At 40.7% G+C, this 20,174-nt stretch overlaps 10 protein-coding genes and 1 non-coding gene across 11 annotated transcripts; 4 read left to right on the top strand and 7 right to left on the bottom strand.

Moving 5' to 3' along the window:
• Nucleotides 1–242: 242 nt before the first annotated feature.
• On the bottom strand, nucleotides 243–1,116 carry LOC132561726 (trk system potassium uptake protein TrkH-like; the record flags this gene model as incomplete). Its single annotated transcript, XM_060226427.1, has 2 exons — nucleotides 705–1,116; nucleotides 243–512 (listed from the first exon to the last, which is right to left on the bottom strand). Coding segments are annotated over exons 1-2 (682 nt in total), but the record flags the coding sequence as incomplete, so codon positions are not given.
• Nucleotides 1,117–1,537: 421 nt separating this feature from the next.
• LOC132561727 (trk system potassium uptake protein TrkA-like) lies at nucleotides 1,538–2,818 on the bottom strand. The gene has a single exon (XM_060226429.1). It carries the CDS (start codon nucleotides 2,816–2,818, stop codon nucleotides 1,538–1,540), a length of 1,281 nt encoding a protein of 426 aa, XP_060082412.1.
• A 181-nt stretch (nucleotides 2,819–2,999) lies between these two features.
• LOC132561728 (ribosome-binding ATPase YchF-like) lies at nucleotides 3,000–4,106 on the bottom strand. Its single transcript, XM_060226430.1, has one exon. It carries the CDS (start codon nucleotides 4,104–4,106, stop codon nucleotides 3,000–3,002), a length of 1,107 nt encoding a protein of 368 aa, XP_060082413.1.
• Nucleotides 4,107–5,972: 1,866 nt separating this feature from the next.
• LOC132561729 (DNA repair protein RadA-like) lies at nucleotides 5,973–7,274 on the bottom strand. Its single transcript, XM_060226431.1, has one exon. The coding sequence runs from the start codon at nucleotides 7,272–7,274 to the stop codon at nucleotides 5,973–5,975; it is 1,302 nt and encodes a 433-aa protein (XP_060082414.1).
• Nucleotides 7,275–7,364: 90 nt separating this feature from the next.
• Nucleotides 7,365–8,363, bottom strand: LOC132561730 (RING-type E3 ubiquitin-protein ligase PPIL2-like). The gene has a single exon (XM_060226432.1). It carries the CDS (start codon nucleotides 8,361–8,363, stop codon nucleotides 7,365–7,367), a length of 999 nt encoding a protein of 332 aa, XP_060082415.1.
• Nucleotides 8,364–9,255: 892 nt separating this feature from the next.
• Nucleotides 9,256–10,599, bottom strand: LOC132561731 (mercuric reductase-like). The gene has a single exon (XM_060226433.1). It carries the CDS (start codon nucleotides 10,597–10,599, stop codon nucleotides 9,256–9,258), a length of 1,344 nt encoding a protein of 447 aa, XP_060082416.1.
• Nucleotides 10,600–11,439: 840 nt separating this feature from the next.
• Trnar-ccu (transfer RNA arginine (anticodon CCU)) lies at nucleotides 11,440–11,514 on the bottom strand. Its single transcript has one exon. It is a non-coding gene; the product is annotated as a tRNA-Arg (tRNA).
• A 162-nt stretch (nucleotides 11,515–11,676) lies between these two features.
• LOC132561732 (tRNA-specific 2-thiouridylase MnmA-like) lies at nucleotides 11,677–12,834 on the top strand. Its single transcript, XM_060226434.1, has one exon. It carries the CDS (start codon nucleotides 11,677–11,679, stop codon nucleotides 12,832–12,834), a length of 1,158 nt encoding a protein of 385 aa, XP_060082417.1.
• A 128-nt stretch (nucleotides 12,835–12,962) lies between these two features.
• Nucleotides 12,963–13,904, top strand: LOC132561733 (tRNA-dihydrouridine(20/20a) synthase-like). Its single transcript, XM_060226435.1, has one exon. The coding sequence runs from the start codon at nucleotides 12,963–12,965 to the stop codon at nucleotides 13,902–13,904; it is 942 nt and encodes a 313-aa protein (XP_060082418.1).
• A 2,833-nt stretch (nucleotides 13,905–16,737) lies between these two features.
• LOC132561735 (uncharacterized) lies at nucleotides 16,738–18,916 on the top strand. Its single transcript, XM_060226436.1, has 3 exons — nucleotides 16,738–16,741; nucleotides 17,118–17,314; nucleotides 17,759–18,916. Exons 1-3 carry the CDS (start codon nucleotides 16,738–16,740, stop codon nucleotides 18,914–18,916), a joined length of 1,359 nt encoding a protein of 452 aa, XP_060082419.1.
• Nucleotides 18,917–19,122: 206 nt separating this feature from the next.
• LOC132561736 (uvrABC system protein B-like) lies at nucleotides 19,123–20,140 on the top strand (the record flags this gene model as incomplete). Its single annotated transcript, XM_060226437.1, has 1 exon — nucleotides 19,123–20,140. A coding segment is annotated over exon 1 (1,018 nt), but the record flags the coding sequence as incomplete, so codon positions are not given.
• Between the last annotated feature and the right edge of the window lie 34 nt (nucleotides 20,141–20,174).

Raw genomic sequence — 20,174 nt, forward strand, 5'->3', positions numbered from 1 at the left:
ATTGTCAAGTGTTTTTATAGCTTATTTATAATTATTTGAAGACTTTTATTATATTTCATAAATAATTATGGTATTATTTCTATGGTATTATTTCCAGAATTTTGGATTAAAAAGAATAAGCACAGTAAAGAGCTCTAATCTCCCCACGATCATAATAATACAGAGAAACAACTTAATAGGAGCAGAAAAGAAAGCATAGTTTTCGCTGGGACCTATAGCATTAAAACCCGGTCCTATATTACCTAATGTGGCAAGTGCCGTGGAGAGCGAGGAGAGTACATCGATGCCTTGCAGGGACACCACAATAGTAGTAAGAAGCACAAGCATACCATAGCTCACAATAAAGATAAGCACAGCTCTTATCTGGTAGTTTTCAATGTGTCTTCTGTTAATTTTTATTGAACCTATCTTGAGGGGAATAAAAAAATGTGTAAGCTCTTTAAGCAGGGCCTTTAATGCGGTTATAATACGCACAACCTTAATCCCACCCCCAGTTGATCCTGCAGATGCACCTATAAACATAAGAAAAAACAACAGTGACTGTGCAAAAAATGGCCACTGCTCAAAATCAAGTGAGGAAAAACCTGTGCTTGTAAGTATGGATACGGTTTGAAAGCTTGAATCAAGCAAGGCCTGTGAAGCGTCTGTGTTTTGTGCAAGTAGAAGATTAAGAGCGATAAGCAGCGCTACAATACATGTAATACCTGCATACCAGCGAAACTCAGTGTCGTGTACTATTTGCATAAAATCCCTGGTGATAAATGCAAAGAAGAGGGCGAAATTTGTCCCTGCAAGAAACATAAATACAGTAATAATCCATTGAATAAGCGGAGAGGGAAACGCTGCTATACTGGCGTTCTTTGTCGAAAAGCCCCCAGTTGCCATGGTTGCAAAAGCATGGGTAATGGCATCAAACACATCCATTCCTGCAACATATAGCAGAAGTATTTCCAGCAAGGTAAGCCCTGTGTAGAGCAGCCAGAATATCTTTGCCATAGTACTTATCTTTGGGGTTATTCTGTTTAACTCTGGCCCTGGAGACTCGGCTGCCATCAAGGTGTTCCCCCCTATTCCAATAAGAGGGAAGAGAGCCACCGTAAGCACTACTATACCCATGCCCCCAAGCCAATGTGTAAGAGAACGCCAAAAAAGCATGGATTTCGGTAAAATCTCAATATTTTCTAAGATGGATGCACCTGTGGTGGTAAAGCCAGAGACAGTCTCAAAAAGAGCAGAGCTAAAGTCTGGTATAGTGTTTGAAAATATAAAAGGAATTGTTCCTAAAAGAGATACAATAATCCAGCTAAAACCTACAAGAAAAAGTGATTGTCGTATGCTGGAAATAGCCTTTGTGTTCTTTGTGGCTATGAGTATGCTTATTCCAATAAGAAAAAGGATAAGGCTAGGAACAAGAAAATAGGGAAGGTAGAGTATTTCATCGTAGATTATGCAGACCACAGCAGGAAGCAGCAGTATAAAAGTATACAGTACAATTATAGCTCCTAAAATTCGTAACGTGAGCTTGCTATTCATATCGCTACCGCTTTGTTGTGTTAAATAAAGCGTTTACCTTTTCCCATGAATTTTCTTGGCACATAATAAGCAGCTGGTCTTGTTCTTGTATTTCTATATTCCCTCGGGCAATAAAAGAACGGTCATTTCTATTCACACATACAATAAGGCTGTTTTTAGGGATTGCTAAATCTCTAATCTGCTTCCCATAGGCGTAGCTTCCGGTGCTTACCTTGTGTGTAAACATGCTCATTTCTCCATACGCTGTGTTTAGTATCATGCTTTTTCCACGTAGATAACTAATAATAGAGCTCGCCACAGCACCACGCAAACTAAATGAAACACCAATACCCAGCTCTTTTGCAATATCAGAGTATGCAGAGGTTTTTACTACAGCGTGGGTCTGTTTTACCCCTAGATTATGGCTGTGTGCAGCCACTACTATATTGAGTTCTTGCGACTCTGTGGCGGCTATTACAAGATCTGCAGATGAAATCTCTATATCTTCTAAGGTATGATCTTCTGTAACATCAGCATTCAATACAGTTACATCCGGAAATTGCTCTGACAAATCTTCGCAGATCTTCTCGTTGCTCTCTACAACAACAAAATTGCGTGAAGGTATGCGGCTTTTTCCTATGAGTCGAGTAAAACTATATGTACGAGAACTAAATATGTCGAGAATTTGAGATGTAATAACACCTCCACCTATAATCATAATTTTTCGAATACTACGAGACTCTTTAGAGTTGGATCCTAGGTTTTCAAATATTCTATCAAGGTCAGTAAGATTCCCTATAATATACAACTCATCGCCTTCTTGTAGTACATATTCTCCAGTGGGCAGAAATGTTTGATCGTGCCTCTGTATCATAGCAACGAGGTAGTTATCTGCTATTTCTGCAGGAAGTTCGATGGTATCCGCAAGTTCACTGAGTCTTTTTTCTATAAGCGGGGAGTTTTGGGGAATAGTGTAGGAACGAATAAGTATATGATTAAAATCGATAAAAGAGAAGGCGTCGCTTACACCTCTTCCGTATTCAATGCTTCGTACTATGGAAATCGCTATTTCTCTTTCGGGTTGTACAACTTCTGTAATGTTAAAACTCGATTTAATGGATTGTATAAATTCTAAGTACTTACTATTGCGGAGTCTAGCAATACATACAACCCTTGGTGCTAGTTCGCGTACAAGACTGCAGCTAATAAGGTTAGCCTCGTCTGAATTGGTTGTCGCAATAAAATAATCCGCCTCTTCGATTTTTGCATTTTGTAAGGTTTTTTTTCGCTGACCATCCTCAATCATAATTTTGCAGTCTAGTCTGTTTTGAAGTTTTAGGATACGCTTTTTATCTTTATCTAAGATAGTTACTATATGACCTTCTTGTGATAAAAATTGAGCAACTTGAAAACCGACTTGCCCAGCACCAAGAATTACATATTTCATACGTATGTTTCATTATATAGCATTATTCATTTAGAAATAATTATACATTGAACCGAAAGTGTACTATATCTCCATCCTGCACGAGGTAGTTTTTTCCTTCAGTTCTTACTTTGCCTGCGCTTCGAATGTTGTGTTCGGAACCATGGGCTATGATGTCCTCGTACGAGAATACCTCTGCTCTAATAAAGCCACGTTGAAAGTCGCTGTGGATAATTCCTGCAGCTTCTGGAGCCTTCGTTCCCTCCTTAAACGTCCATGCATGTACTTCTTTTTCCCCAGCTGTAAAGAATGTTCGTAGCCCCATAAGGGCATATGCTGATTCTACTAGTAAAGAAAGGCTAGAGTGCTCTATACCTGTATTTTCAAGGAATTCCTTTCGCTCATGGGGAGGAAGTGAAGCGAGCTCGGATTCATACTTCGCACAGACCTGTATAGTTGTGCTTTGCTCGCTTTCTGCTACGGCTCTTACTTTTTCTACGTAGGCATTTCCCTCGTGCACGTCTTGCTCCGACACATTGCATACGTAGAGTGTAGGTTTGGCCCTTAGCAGCTGTAGTTGTGTGTAGTACACTTCCTCGTCTGTGCTTAACTCCAACGTGTGCAAGGCTTGGTTCTTATTTAATGCTTCCTCAATTTTTTCTAGCAGAGGCTCCATAATCGCTACTTTTTTCTGCAGGTCTGGGTTTTTCACTTTCTTCTCTTTTAGGATACGCTCTTTCTGTCGTGCAATGCTTTCTAAATCTGCTATTGTAAGCTCTGTTTGTATAGTAAGTATATCATCCTCTGGATCGAGAGTGCTACTGACATGCGAAACTGTGTCATCTACAAAACAGCGAAGCACGTGGGCTACAATGCTTGTTTCGCGAATATTGGCAAGGAAGCGGTTGCCCAAACCCTCTCCCTGGGACGCATTCTTTACAAGGCCTGCAATATCCACAAATTCGCATGTTGCTGGAATGCTATTCTTGCTGATATATATTTCGCTTAGTTTTTGTATTCTGTAATCTGGTACTTCTACTAAACCAACATTAGGTTCTATGGTGCAGAAGGGATAATTCTGTATATTTGCTTGTATGGATGTAAGAGCAGAGAAGAGAGAAGACTTACCAACATTTGGAAGCCCCACTATCCCACAGTTGAGTGGCATTGTATTATTTCTCTATCCATGTACCAAGTAACTGACGTAGGTGGGATTTCACTTTTTCTATGGTAGGTGCAAATTGGTCTTCTAGTTGCTTTTGCTGTTCCTGTACATCCTGCATAAGCTTTCTCTGAAATGCTATTTTCTGCTGTTCGTTTTTGAACTGTGCGGCATTTTGCTGTAATGCTTGCTGTACGTAGGACTCGAACTGCTCCACTAATTTTAATCGCTCATTCATATACTGCTGACATACCTGCTTAAACTGCTTAAGGAGCTGCTCTACCATTGCTGGGTTTGGTGCTAATAGCAAGGCTGCCTCTGTAATTGTATCAACGAAATCAGCAGACCTCTGTGCTGTAGGAAGCATTACCCTGCTTAGAATTGTTTCTCCCATACCATACTTAAACCAGTCACGTTCTTCATCGATATAACGTTCCATTTCTTCTTTTGGCGAAACCTCTTCGCCGTTGATAAACCGAGCACAGCATGTTTTGCCCTTGTCTATAATTTCTTTTCGAAACAACGATTTTTTATCAGGCGCAATGTCTTGTATGCGTTCCATTGCTTTTTCAAATGCGGATTTTATTTCACCCATACTACCTCTACTTAATGCTTTCAATAGTTATAATAGCACATTTTACTTGTTTTATCACTCGTAGCTACTATCCTGCTCCAAAAAATGTAGTTCTATGTCAAGAAAATCTGTGCTAGAAATTAATGTTCCTAATCCTTCTATGCCATACGCAAGGTGGGGAGGAAGCACCGCCCTTGCTTTTTGCCCTGGCGTCATAAGTTGTAGCAATAACTCCATACCCCTTAGCATCTTTGTTTGTCCTACTATGTAAGATACGTGTTCTTCGCGTTCAAAGGTGTTCTCGATAATGCGATCGGTGTTATATATCTGTATTTTGTAATCGAACAACACCTTCGATAGAGGTGATAAGAATGTGTTTTCTATTGCACGTATCGTTAGTGGGTCCTTCTGCAGAACATCGACAAGTCTAATTGTAGACAGGGCTGGGCTAGAAAAGCTAGTAATATTATCTATAAGTGAACCTTCGATAAATTCAAAAAACAAACCTTCGCTGCTTTTACGCAGTGAACTTACATCTAATTCTGCCATGCTTATGTCTAATAGGGAGCTACGTCGAGATACAAAATATGCCTCATTGCTTTCCTTTTTATCAAGTAGATTTTTCCATGATAGAGAATCGAAAAAAGTCTGTGCTTGCGCACCACGTGCTTCTATAGAGCATCTTGTTATTGTGTCTATTGTTTTTGGAAGAGTGGGAAGTCTATCTTCTACTGTTAGTATCTTTCCAATAACCGTTACATGAAAAGGAAAAGAATGTAGCTTGTCAAAGAGAAACACAATGCGTGCATCATCCTCTATCGAGGAACGTCCTAGTAAGGCAAGGTAGCCCACATCATCATATGTAGCACGCGAAAAGTATTCTTCTTTCTTAAAGCTAAAATTCCTAAGCGGGGGTGGGCTATCTTTGCGTATAGTGGCGATAAGTATGTAGTCAGCTATGTATTGTATAAGCTCTACCCCATCGTAGAGCCCAGTAGTTTCTGTGCTCTCACTGTCCTGCTGTGGGTTAAGTAATCCTGCTGCAAGTCCTGCAAAGAAGTGTACGGAAAGCTGCATCTTGCGGTAGAAGAGTTCGACGCTTAGCGTGGTAGCACCAAAGCTACAATGTGCGTACAATCCATCTTTCAGTTCAGCTGTAGAGTGCGGGGTGGGCGTATCAATAGAGTGTGGTGCAGGCGTATCAATAGCTTCTGTTTGAGAGTATAGAGTGAGGGCATGTATTGGGGCGCAGAGTAGTAATACTGCGCATAGGGTCGTGTATACTCTGTGTAGTGTGCTCACTTTTTTGTAGTATGCATATCTTTATTTGTGACTGCAGCTATAGCTTCATCAATTGTTGATACAGGGATCAGTGTGCAACGGGCGGAGGAGAAGGGGTACTGTGCACTGTCTTTCGCAGGTACGAGCATTGTTTGTATACCAAAATCCTCTGCCCGTCTACAGCGCTGTTCAAAATTCTGTACGGAACGTATTTCTCCTGCTAAGCTTACCTCTCCTATAGCACAGGTATTAAGAGGGAGCGCTGCGCCAGCATACGCAGAATAGAGAGCCAGTGCTACAGCAAGCTCTATCCCTGATTCTTGTATTTTAATGCCTCCCGCAGTGTTGAGATATATATTTTGGGTAGATAATGGGATGCGACAATGTCGCTCTAGCACTGCTGCAAGCTTAAACACTTGCTGGGGGTTTATTATTTCGCTAAACACCCTATTATTAGAAAATACCGCTACTGTAAGCGCTTGAATCTCCACAAGAAAGGAGCGTGAGCCCTCGTATGTGTTAGTAATGCAGATACCGCTTGGCCATGCGTCCTTTCTTTCTTCAAGAAAGTACTTGTTTGCGTTATCCAGGTCTTCCAGGCCGTGTTCTGTCATATGGAATATCCCCACCTCATTTACAGCACCAAATCTATTTTTCTTAGAATAGAGAAAGCGGAGGTTATTTTTGCTCTGCTCGAACACAAGTACTGTATCTACCATATGCTCTACTGTTTTAGGACCTGCAATAGAACCGTCTTTTGTAACATGAGCAACAATTACTATTGTGCAATGAAAGCGCTGGCACCATTCATAGCAGGCGCTAATAATAGCTCGTAGTTGAGTAACGGTTCCTGTATGCATGCCTAAAGCCTCGTTACGTAGCGATTGTATTGAATCAATAATAAGCACAGTAGGACAAAGTGCCGTAAGGTGCTCCTCTATGTTTTCCACTCTGTACTCTTCACTGGTGTGTATAGCTGAGTTATTCATACGCAGTCGTATAGAGCGAAGCTTAATCTGCTCTACAGATTCTTCGGCAGAAATATACAGCACAGTTTCTTTAACACCCCCACTGGTCTCGCCTAGCTTTGCTGCAAGGGAAAGCAGGAGCGTGGATTTTCCTATTCCCGGCTCTCCACTGATAAGCACCAGAGACTGTCGTACCAACCCACCACCCAGCACCCTGTCGAGTTCAGTAGAACCTGTGTGGATACGTGTGGAGTCTTTGCTTTCAATGTGAGAAAGCAGTGAGACAGGTCGTATCTTTGCATCAGTGCTATGAGTTTTTGTTTTGCGACTGTGTACCGCTCTTTCGTCCATGCTGTTCCACGCTTCGCAATGTGGGCACTTCCCATACCAGCGTGCGCTTTCAAAAGAACAGTTACTGCAAAAATACTGTGTAGACACTCTCTATTCTATGCTTATAATTTCTACAATAAAATCCAGATAGCTATTACCAGGAATGACAGCTCCTGCGCCTTGACTTCCGTAGCCTAGTTCTGGAGGGATGATGACACGCAGTTTTTGACCAACTGACATGGTTTGCACAATAATATCCCATCCCCGTATTACTCTTCCAGCTCCAGCTTGAAATTGCAGGGGGGCGCCTCTTGCGTACGAGCTATCAATAATAGCATCTTCTCCGTAGAGGCGTAGTTCGTAATGGGTAGCAATAGTATCTCCCTCACGCACTTTCTGACCTACAGCGGGGTTTAGTTCTCGTATATATATCCCCTCTCGCGTTTTTTCTAATACTGGTGTTTCATTTTCTATTGCCGAAATAATTTCCAATGTTCTCTCCTTCTGCTTTGCTTGGCGCTCGTTTTCAATAGCGGCGTTTTGAGTAAGAAAACTGTCCCAAGATATAGCATCGAGGAATTGCGTTGCTTCTTTCCCTTGTGCACTTATTCGTAGCTTCTCTATTGCATCGCCTTGCTGTATGGCATCCAGTACTTCTATGCCGCTTTTTACAGCCCCGAAGACACTGTGCTTATTATCCAGGTGAGGGGTAGCACTAAGGGTAATAAAAAACTGGCTACCATTGGTATTGGGGCCTGAGTTTGCCATTGAAAGTATGCCTTTTTTTGAATGTCTAAGATCTGGGTGAAATTCGTCTGAAAAACTATACCCTGGACCTCCGCTTCCATTCCCTCTTGGATCACCTCCTTGCACAACAAAGTTATCCACTACTCTGTGAAATGTAAGCGAGTCAAAATACTTCCCCTTTTTCTGTAATGCGTTATTTTCCTTTGCAAAAATACCCTCTGCTAGTCCTACAAAATTACTTACGGTCAGCGGGGCCTTATCAAAGTATAGTTGAAGAACTATACTCCCTCTTTTCGTATCAATGGTTGCTAAGAGTTCGTTATCTACTGATTGTGCACAGGCAGTCGTCGATAAAAACAACATAGCTAATGTAATTGAATCTTTCATATATTTTCGTATCCACTTTATAGAAATTGCTTGTTTACTTATCAATAGTATACTATGTTTTTTGTACAAGTTCAATTGTATATGTGTGGTGGATATTTCTCTGTTTTTCTTATTGCTCCTGTTGTGTAAAGGGCTTAGCATGCGGTGTGTGAGCTGTACTCTCCTGTGTAGAGGCAGTGTGTACTTTGCTATTTTGTTAATATGTACTCATAGTAGTACATAGCACCCTGTATTTCAAGCGTTGAATTATAGCAGTGTTTAGTTAGTATTACAGTGTATATACAAGCACATACCGCAAGTATAAACTGCTTGAAAAATATTTAAGAGGTAATAATAATTGGATCTCATTGATCGCTACTTTGATGATTTCGAAAAAAATAGAACACTAAACGTAGAAGAGTACTTTACAGATTATTTTCGCGAACAGCAAACAGTAGGAAGCTATGATTTTGAAGAAATATTCAACTGCTCCTTTTTGCTAGGTTGTGGCGATCACTCAATTGTTTTGGGGGGAGAAAACCTCATAGCCATTATTATGGTACAGCATAACATTACCATAGGCACTGTACGCGACATGCTGGATAACGGGCTTTACTTTATGCAAACAGAGTGCAGGCTTAAACTCCCACAACTAGCAGAAATCTGCAAACATCTATACTCGGACTATTTTAATAAGGATAGTCAAGTAGAGAACATTCTTTTTGGTCTTGCTGCATACACGATTAGCTCATGCGCCCAAGATCTTGCAAACGCATCAGGACTGCTCTTATTTTCCCGACCATACGAAACAATCTACTGCGTGAATGAAGCAAACTTTACGCCCAAGCACTGGTAGTGCACGTACAACTAGTAAGCGTGCACAATGGTGCTACTGCTGTGTTTTCTTCCCTAAGCGCTTTTTGAAATGTTTTTCGAGATAATCCAACGCTTTAGTAGGCGCATTGCTTTTTTTCCATACCCCCGCTACTGATTTTATTGCCTCGCCATAACTTGGATAGGGATGTATAACCCCAAGTATCTTATTGAGACCAATTTTGTATTTCTTTGCAATAAGCAACTCCCCGAGCATTTCTCCTGCACGTTCAGATATAATGCTTGCTCCGAGTATTGTGTCCTTTTTGGGGACTGTAAGCACTTTTATATACCCTTCAGTTCTACGTTCTGCAATGGCTCTATCCGATTCTTTCATATCATATGTGTACACCTCATACGGAATCCCCGCTACTTTTGCTTCTTTTTCGTTTAATCCTACACGTGCAAATTCTGGACTTAAATATGTTATAAACGGTACGTTAGAGTAGTCGATAGGAAATTTGAGTAGTGAAGAAAACAGGGCATTCACAACGGCGTACCATCCCATATGACCAGCCATGTGGGTAAATTGATATGGACCAGTAAGATCTCCAACAGCGTATATATTAGGGTACCGTGTTTGTAAGTACTTGTTTGTTTTGAGTGTTTCATTGTCGTTGTATTCAAACTCCAGCGATTGAGAACGAAGAGAATCGGTGGCAGCCTTACGTCCAGCTGCAACAAGCATATGGGTAAAGCTTAACTGTTTTTTAGTACCATTACTTAGCAGAATAGTGGCTGTGTGCGTTTTCCCTTTCTTTGCCACCTTTACAGGTCTCGCACCGCAGAGAACCTGAATACCCTCTTTTGTTAGTGTGCTCAGAGCAAGTTTCCCTACATCATAATCTTCTTTTGGAAGGAGCTGTGAAGAACGTTGTACAATACTTACCTTGCTTCCTAGGCGGGAAAATGCAAGCGCCAGCTCTGACCCTATAGGGCCACCACCCACAACAAGGAGTTCGGGAGGAAGAGCTTTGAGGTCCCAAATAGTATCCGAGCTGTACTGCTGCACAGTGTCTATGCCAGGTATGTCTAGATACACAGGGCTACCCCCAGTTGCAAGGACTATATTGCGAGTTTTGATAACACGATCACCCACCTTTACTTCCCAGGGAGAGAGGAGCGAAGCATCTCCTTCTATGCATTCTACTCCCAACTGCGTATAACGCTCAACGCTATCGTGGGGTGCAACATTTTTAATAGCTTCTTTTACCTTATTCATAACTTTAGAAAACTGTATTTGCGGTGGCGCGTATTTTATTCCAAGAGCACTTGCTTCTTTGTATACTTTGGCAAGCTTACTGAGTGATAGTATTGCTTTCGAGGGTACACAACCACGGTTAAGGCAATCCCCACCCATTTTATCTCTCTCTATGAGTATGGGTTTTGCTCGCAGTGTTGCCGAGATATATGCAGCTATAAGACCACCAGATCCAGCACCTATTACTGTAATATTTGTATCGAAGTGCCTAGGTTTTGTAAAGTTTCGGTATATTTTTTTTATTCGTATTCTTTTCTGTATGAATTGAGAGATAAAGGGGAGGGTGGCTATAAGAGCAAATGCTATCCACATTTCAAATCCAATAATATCGCCTAAACCCTGTATCGTTGATAATGCCCTCCCTGCATACACATACACAATAGTACCTGGCAGCATTCCTAACTGGCTTATAAACATAAATTTCCACGTGCTTATACGTGTTATCCCCATAAGAAGATTTACCACAAAGAAAGGGAAGACCGGGACAAGTCGTAAGGCAAAAAGATAGCTACCTCCTTCTTTTTCAACACCCTCATTTATTTTTGCAAACTGAGAAGAAAATTTTGATTCTAGAAAAGAACGTAGGAAAAATCTTGCGAGCAAGAAGGCAAGGGTTGCCCCCAATGTACTAGCGAAGGATACAATAAGAGTTCCAACAATAGTGCCAAATAGCGCGCCTCCCAGCAGGGTTAGCACAGTCGCACCAGGGAGAGATATAGCTGTGCTTACCACATACAGAGAAAAATATACAAGAAACGAAGTAAGAAAATTTTCTTGTATGAAGTTTTGCAACAAACTTAGTTGAGATTGTATGTATTGCAGGGTAAAAAAGTCTCTAAAATTAACTATAAGGTATGCTATAGCAACTATAAAGACAATAATGAGAGCAAGTTTTGTTTTTTTAATTTTCATATGATATCCTTTGTGCGTATACTGCTATGTTCCGGACGGGATTTGAACCCGCAACCTATCGCTTAGGAGGCGATTGCTCTATCCAGTTGAGCTACCAGGAACAACCATATATACAGTATAGTATATCTACTATACTGTATAAGGACTGAAATATGAGTAAAAAACGTTTAGAACCTAAAGAGAAATGGCTTATTTTCTTTGTTGCAGTACTCGCTACAATTTCTGCGATAGTCGTATCTACTTTGTTTGAAGCTATGTTCTAATATGTCACGTATAGCGGCTCTTGTATCTGGGGGTGTTGATAGTTCGGTTGCGGTGCATAAGTTTATTACACGTTATCCTCAGCAGAAAAATAAGGTACATTTGTACTATCTTAAAATTTGGCTAGAAGATGAACTGTCTTTTCTTGGGGATTGCCCCTGGGAAGAAGACCTGTACTATGTAAGAAAAATAGCAGCACAGTTCGATATTCCCTACACTGTTATTCCTTTGCAGAAAGAATACCAAGAAAAAATTATATCGTACACTGTAGATGAGTTGAAAAAAGGAGCAACTCCCAGCCCAGATATATTTTGTAACACCAAAATAAAACTTGGTGCATTCCTCGAATACATAGATGGGGCAGATACAGTTATTACTGGTCACTATGCTCGTATATACAAAGATGATACAACTAGGGTGCATCTTCTTACAGCAGCAGACAGAGTAAAAGATCAAAGTTATTTTCTTTCCATGCTAAGTGAGGAGCAAATAACATTGCTTACGTTTCCTCTAGGCGCTATGCAAAAATTTCAAGTAAGAGAGTATGCTCAGGCACACGCTCTTTCTACCATGCATAGAAAAGACAGCCAAGGGCTTTGCTTTCTAGGTAAAATTAAATTTAGGGATTTTATACGCGAGCATCTCGGGGTGCAAGAAGGGAGCATTATAGACGAGCGTACAGGTAAGGTGCTAGGCACACATGAGGGCACCTGGTTTTATACTATTGGGCAACGCAATGGGCTAGGGCTCGGGTCTGGACCGTGGTATGTTGCACGAAAGTCGCTAGAAGAAAATATAATTTGGGTGCAGCACGCAGAACGTATTCAGGAAATAGCGTCTCATGAAGTATTTTTTAGCAACCCACATTGGATACGCAAAATCCCACCGTCTTTGAAAGGAGCGTGCTTTGTTAAAATACGGCACGGGCCTGCACTTGTAGCTGCTCAATACACTCTTCATGAAGAAAGGGGGGTGGCATCACTTACAGAATCCGATTGTGGTATAGCAGAGGGGCAGTACCTTGTGTTTTATACCCCATTCGAAAACAAAGAGCTGTGCAAAGCAACGCAGTACTTTTCTTCTGTAGCACCGCACGAAGAATCACCGGAAAGTCCAGTATACGAATGCATGGGTGCAGCCCGAATATTCGTACCACAATAGAGGACACGTTACATACTATGTATACAAGAAAGAAACGCATAAGTATAGCGCCTATGATTCAATACACTGATAGGCATTACCGCATGCTTATGAGACAGATTACAAAGAAAACCACACTCTATACCGAGATGCTAAGTACATCCGCAATTTGGCATCAGGGCGCTGGGCGCTATCTTGAATTCGATGAAAAAGAAAAACCTCTTGTACTGCAGCTAGGTGGTTATAACCTAAAAGAATTTGTATATGCAGCAAAAATTGCAGAGGACATGGGCTATAACGAGATAAACATAAATGCTGGTTGCCCAAGTGATAGAGTTCATAGAGGAAAATTCGGCGTCTGCCTTATGGCGGATATAGATCATATGAGCTCCTTAATAGAAGGTATGACTCAAGCGCTCACGGTACCAGTAACAGTAAAGTGCAGAATAGGTCTAGACGGAAGACGCTTTAGTCTTCCTCTCTATGATAGTTACGAATACCTATGTAAGTTTATAGCGGCAGTTTCGGATGCAGGGGCTCGCCGTGTTATTATTCATGCTCGTATTGCTGTATTGGGGTTACTTAATCCCAAGCAAAATAGGGATATACCCCCACTTCGCTATGATGTAGTGCATGCTGTAGCAAGACAGTTCCCACATGTTTCTATAGAGATAAATGGAGGTATAAAGAACCTTGCTGATTCTGCAGAGCAACTACAGCACGTAGATGCTGTCATGGTAGGACGGGCAGCACTTGAGGCACCGCTGCAGTTTTTGGATGCCGATACTCTATTAGAGACCGGTTCCATAGACAAAGACGCTCTTCCTCATCATAGCGCAGTAGTGCTTCAGGAAGAAATAATACGAAACTACATTCAATATCTCACCCAGCATGTAGCACATAGCGATCTGCGTGCAAGCGATGCAGCTCGCAGAGCTATTCGCCATCTACTCTGTTTTTTCTCCGGTCTTTCAGGAGCAAAGAGTTGGAGAAGTAGTCTTAGTAAGTCAATGGAAAGAAAAGAAGAACCAGGGTACGCGGTGGAACAGGCGCTCGCCTTGCTAAAGCGTAACAAGAAGAGCGGTGAATAATATACAATTAATGCAGGTAGTATAGGGAGTAAGTATGGAAATTATGCACCCAGACAGAAAAGAAGAATTCTGGCAGATAGCAGAAGAAAAGCACGGTACAGTGCTAGGGTATGGAATGGGGCAGTACTATATGCATGAGTCGGAGTTATGCCGTATACCACCAATAAATAAACGAAAGGAAAGAACATGGGGGCTCACATATATAACAGAAAGAGGACTGTTCTTATATCGATTTCCACAGCAGCACTGGCTTTCAAGTATATTTAAGCAGAAGCAAGAAGAAGAGCTATGGGTAGAGCTGTTATTTCCAACGATTATTCAGTGGAGACCCCCTCAAAAATCCTCCTTTTTTGCTTCCATCTTGGGAAGGAGAGATGAGAGAACAATACTAGTTACGCGCAGTAATGAAGAGTATATGCTCCATTCTTTTATTTTAGATTATCAACAAGAACTTCTTCTTAATCTTCTTAAGCACTATCTTAGTACGCTGACAGTATTGCAATAAGTGTATAGAAATATATACGCTTACCTGCTATACTCAATATATGGGGAAAGACCCAAAAGCAACAGCTAAGCCCCTCGAATATACCCAGCTTATTCAAGATCTTACATCATACAAGGATATACTCCTCAGTAACTTAGTGGCAGTAGCAGAAACACCCGCAGAGCTTGGGTATACAGAAAAAAGAGCAGAGATTGTAATGGAGAGACTTAGTGAAATAGAAGGCGTAAAGTTAAATCTCGATACCAAAGGAAATGTTATTGCGGAATACTCCTCAGAGCAGAACCATCAGAACATAGCGTTGCTTTCTCATCTTGACACCCATCACAGCAGACATAAGGATCACACCTCTAATGTTCTTGCAGATAAGGTGCTAGGTTTGGGTTTAGCAGACAACAGCTTAGGAGTGGCCACGTTGCTTACTTTGCCAATTATATTGCAAGGTCTTCATATACAATTGCAGAGCAAGCTTATATTCTGCTTTGCTTCCGACTCGCTCGATTTAGGAAATCTAAGAGGAACACGATATTTTATCGATCAGTATAATAAAGAAATAGATTATGGGATCTGTGTAGAAGGGTTTCCATTGGGGAGATTGAGTTATCAATCGCTTGGTTTACTACGTGGCGAAATACACTATGCTATGACGAGGAAGTACGACTGGACCAGGTTAGGTTCTTCGAGTTCTATATTAAATATGGTGAATATTATCAACAGAATACTTGAAATATCTCTCCCTAACAAACCCCGCACCTCTATTTTGTTTACTAAGTTTCACAGCGAGCCAAGTTTTGATATGCTTCCTAACTCTGCAGAGCTTCAGTTTCAAATTCGAAGTGAATCAAATCATAGTATAGAAAAAATAAAATATGAAATCGATGGTATTTTGTCAGAATTGGCACTCAGTAGCGGAGCGATAGCAGAACTAAAAATTATTGCAAAACGGAAGGTTGGTGGACTGCGATTTTCTCATCCACTTATACGCTCCCTATATTCTATACAGAAACAATTACATGTTGCTTCTTCAGTGGTCCCCAGTACATCCGACCTCTGTGCATTTATCGATAAGGATATCCCTGCGGTAACAGTAGGGCTTACGCGCTGTGATGAATATAATTATGAAAATGAAGTGGTATATATAGAACCAATGTTTACAGGCATAGCACAGCTTATAGGGCTTATACTCGATATCGACAAAGGAATTATAGATGGAAAACCTTGAGACATTGCTTACAAAGCATACCTACCATCATTCTGCGTTTTCCGATATACGTCATCTAGTATCCTTAAAGGAAAAAAAAGGACTTAGTATTTCACTGTGCATACCTACGTTAAACGAGGAAAAAACCATAGGGAAGGAGATTGTGGTATTCAACTCAGAATTAAAGAGAAAGCATCCCTTACTTGATGAGATTGCCGTAATAGATTCTGGTTCTACCGATAATACAATAGAAGTAGCACGCTCCTTTGGGGCAGATACCTATCTTGCTGATGATATACTCGTAGAATGTGGTAAGAAAAAAGGTAAGGGAGAGAATCTTTGGAAGGCAATCTACCAGCTACGTGGTGATATTATTGTGTACATTGATGCTGATATAAAGAACATCCATCCCCGCTTTGTCTACGGTCTTGTTGGTCCTTTGCTTTTACACGATACTATACGATATGTCAAGGCTTTTTATCGACGCCCTCTAGAAACCGACGGGGGGGTAAGGAGCGTAGGAGGGGGAAGGGTCACCGAAATACTCGCACGACCACTCTTCTCACTCTTCTTTCCCGAGTTATCTGGAATTATTCAGCCATTAAGTGGGGAATATGCTGTACGTAGAAGTACCCTCGAGCAAATCCCCTTCCCTATAGGGTATGGAGTAGAAACAGCCCACCTACTTGACGTATACAAGCTTTTTGGTATAGATGCCTTTGCTCAGACAGATCTGGATATACGAGCACATAGAAATCAAGAGACCTTATCTTTAGGTAAGATGGCGTTTGGAATATTACAATCCTTTATTATCCGTGCGAGTTCGTACGGACTTTTTACTCTACAGTCCACGTTCCAGAACACCCTCAAGCAGTTTGAATCTAACCAAGAACAGTATAAATTGAAAGAAATAGCTATTGTGGAAGAAGAGCGCCCACCCATGCTTAGCATAGATGCGTACAAAAAGGCGTACAAGAAATAATGCAATACTTACTGCATAAGCTGGAAAACTTCATGATATTTTTGTGAGATTTGAATCGCGGGTATGTAGTCAAGGTATGTTGTTGTGCAAAATGACACCGACTGTGTTATACTATGCACAGCAATGATATGCTAGCTATGATGCTATGATGCGTATATATTTTATTAGTATAAATTTATTATTGCTATATAGCGTATATACCTTATAGTTAAGCGACTATTGTTATCACAATATATCTGTATATTGCGATTATGTGTATATAAGATGCTACTAGAACTATTATGGAAGCACAAACAGTAATTAGTATTGCAACTGCACTGTTAACCTTGATAGGTGTAGGAGTATCAATTGGAATACATCACAACAAGGTATCACACCATGAGAAAACAATAGAAGAAAATAAAAACTCTATAAAAGAAGTAAGTAACAAACACCACGATTTTGTTGAGAAAGTATATGATAAACTAGATGGTATAAGAGTATTGGTGACTGGTCTTGTAAATACAAAAAGTCCTATCTCCCTTTCAGATAAAGGAAAGAAAATAGCAGAAGCAATTGAAGCAGAGGCATTTATCAATAGGGTGTATGATGTTCTTATTGAAGATGTGATAGAAGATACAAGCAATCTTCCTTCGTTGTATGATATTCAAGAAAAAGCAAATAAAGTTATAAAAGACAAAGCCTTGGGTATTATAAATAAAGAAGAACTTGATAGATTAAAGAAAGTAGCATTTGGAGAAGGTGTGGATATTGAAGATTTCCTTCCTTTATTTGGCATAATTTTTAGAGATATCATTCTTAGTAAACATGGATTATATACAAAGTAAACATGGATTATAACAAAAAATACATCATAGCATGCCATCATAGCATGTAATTTATGTGCAAAGCACAACAGAACACGTGCATAACATAAACACAAGTATTTACTCTCGCAACCTATAACTACCTATTGTAAGGTTATATGCAACGAAAGGCACTTAGTGTAAAAAGATGGAGTAGTAGATTTCAGCGTAACACATCAACACCTCTTATGTGCATGCTAATGTGATGCACCAGTAACACACCAGTAATAAAACTATTTATAGTATATAATTTCTTATATAATGCGCAGCAATAATACAGTCCCTTATATTGTATTAGCAGTAATTATTCTTGTATTCGTTCAGAATATTGATTTCAGTGCAGTACTATCCTTTTTTCGTTTGGAAAACAAAGAGGAGGATACGCAATTACTTATTCCTATAGAGCATGGAGATCCTCTTTATGTAGCGTTAGACACAGGGCTAAGCCCTGAAGAAGAAGAAAATATAGATGTATACAAGAACAGAAACAGAGCGGTGGTAAACATTACCACAGAGGTTCTAGCCTACACATGGTTTTTTGAGCCAGTTCCAAGAGAGGGTGGTGGTGGCTCGGGCTCAGTTATTGATCCCCGTGGGTACATAATTACGAATTATCATGTTATAGAAAATGTAAATAAAGTGTTTGTTACTTTTTGGGATGGTTCGAAAGTAGAGGGTGATGTTATTGGCATTGATATTGAAAACGATCTCTCTGTTCTGAAAGTAGAAATGCTTCCCTCTAACACAGGTGTTATCCCTCTTGGAGATTCTTCGAAATTAGAGGTAGGGCATAAGGTATTGGCAATAGGCAATCCTTTTGGGCTTGATAGAACATTAACTGCAGGCATTATTTCTGGGTTGGGAAGACCTATACGTGGAGAGAACAATATTATCATACAAAACATGATTCAGACAGATGCGTCTATAAACCCCGGAAACAGTGGCGGTCCTCTACTCAATAGACAAGGAGAGCTTATAGGGGTAAATACTAGCATACTCACTAGCAGACAGGGCTCTGTTGGCATTGGCTTTGCAGTTCCTTCTGAAACAGCGAAACGTGTAGTGCCAGATCTTATACGCTATGGCCAGGTGCGAAGAGGGTGGATTGAATGGCAGGTACAGCCTCTGTTTCGCGAACTAGTGCTCTACGCTCAGTTGGAGGTAACAAAGGGGCTGCTTATCAGCACTCTTGAGAAAAACAGCAATGCAGCAGAGGCTGGGCTAAAAGGGGGGGACCCTCGCAAGCGTGTGCAGTATGGAAGAAGTACCATTTATCTAGGGGGGGATATTATTACAAAGATAGGCGATGTAGAGGTAAGTTCTATGTCTGATTTGCTGGAGTCCTTAGAACAAACAGCTCCTGGACAAACTATAGCAGTAGAATATTACAGAGGAAGACAGAAAAGAACGAGCAGCATTACCCTTGTAGAACGACCTGAAAGAGTCCTTATAGAGCAAACTCGCGGTTTTCTTTCTGATTAAGTGCAGACCAGGAGTATACGTGCAGGAAGAAAAACAAAGCACTAGCAATGTGCAAGTATCCATGCGTACAGCTCTCCAGCTAAAAACAACACTACAAGCGGCGGGCGATCAACCCTCTGCCATAGCTTCACTTGCACACGGCATACGTGAAGGAAAAGAAATTCCAAATGCTCAAAGGGGTTACCGGTTCGGGAAAAACCTTTACTATGGCCAAGGTAATCGAGGAAGTACAGAAACCTACTCTTGTTATTTCACATAACAAAACTCTAGCCGCACAATTATACAGAGAATTCAAAGAATTTTTCCCAGACAACGCAGTAGAGTATTTTGTTTCGTACTATGATTACTACCAGCCAGAGGCATATGTCCCCGGCAGAGATCTGTACATAGAAAAAGACGCGTCCATTAACGATGAAATAGATAGACTGCGACTAGCAGCCACCACCAGTCTTTATTCTCGCAATGATGTTATTATCGTTGCTACAGTATCCTGTATTTATGGTTTAGGAAACCCAACCGATTACAGAGATATGGCTATCACCATAGAAGTAGGCGCTACAATAGATAGTGTAGCTCTGCGCAAAAAACTTATTTCGTTACAGTATAGTAGAAACGATGTAGCAATTGAGCGGGGTTCATTTCGTGTGCAAGATGAGGTAATAGATATTTACCCCGCATATGAAGAGGCAATATATCGTATTGTAAGTAACTGGGATGAGGTAGTAACAATACGTAAACTCCATCCAGTAAGCATGGAAGTACTAAAGGAGCAGGAAAAACTACACATCTTTCCCGCAAAGCATTTTGTTACTACTCCAGAGCAAATAAAGACAGCATCACAAAAGATTAAAGATGAACTCGCTCAGAGATACAATGAGCTTATAAAGGCAAATGATATAGTTGCAGCAGAGAGAGTTAAATCTCGTACAGAGTATGATCTTGAGATGTTACTAGAGCTAGGGTACTGTACTGGTATAGAAAACTATTCTCGCCATATTTCAGGGCGAGCAAAAGGCGAACGCCCAGCAGTGCTACTTGATTATTTTCCACGCAACTACCTTATGTTTATTGATGAATCCCATGTAACAATACCACAGGTAGGGGGTATGTACGAGGGAGATAAGGCCCGTAAAGAAAACCTTGTGCAGTATGGTTTCCGTCTGCCATCAGCAAAGGATAACAGACCCTTACAATTCTTTGAGTTTGAATCAATGATTCCGCAGTGTATCTTTGTATCTGCTACACCAGGAGATTACGC

Source organism: Ylistrum balloti, unplaced genomic scaffold (genome assembly GCF_031769215.1).
Source record: "Ylistrum balloti isolate Yb309-2 unplaced genomic scaffold, AGI_CSIRO_Ybal_v1 Utg371270, whole genome shotgun sequence".
NCBI lineage: Eukaryota > Metazoa > Mollusca > Bivalvia > Pectinida > Pectinidae > Ylistrum > Ylistrum balloti.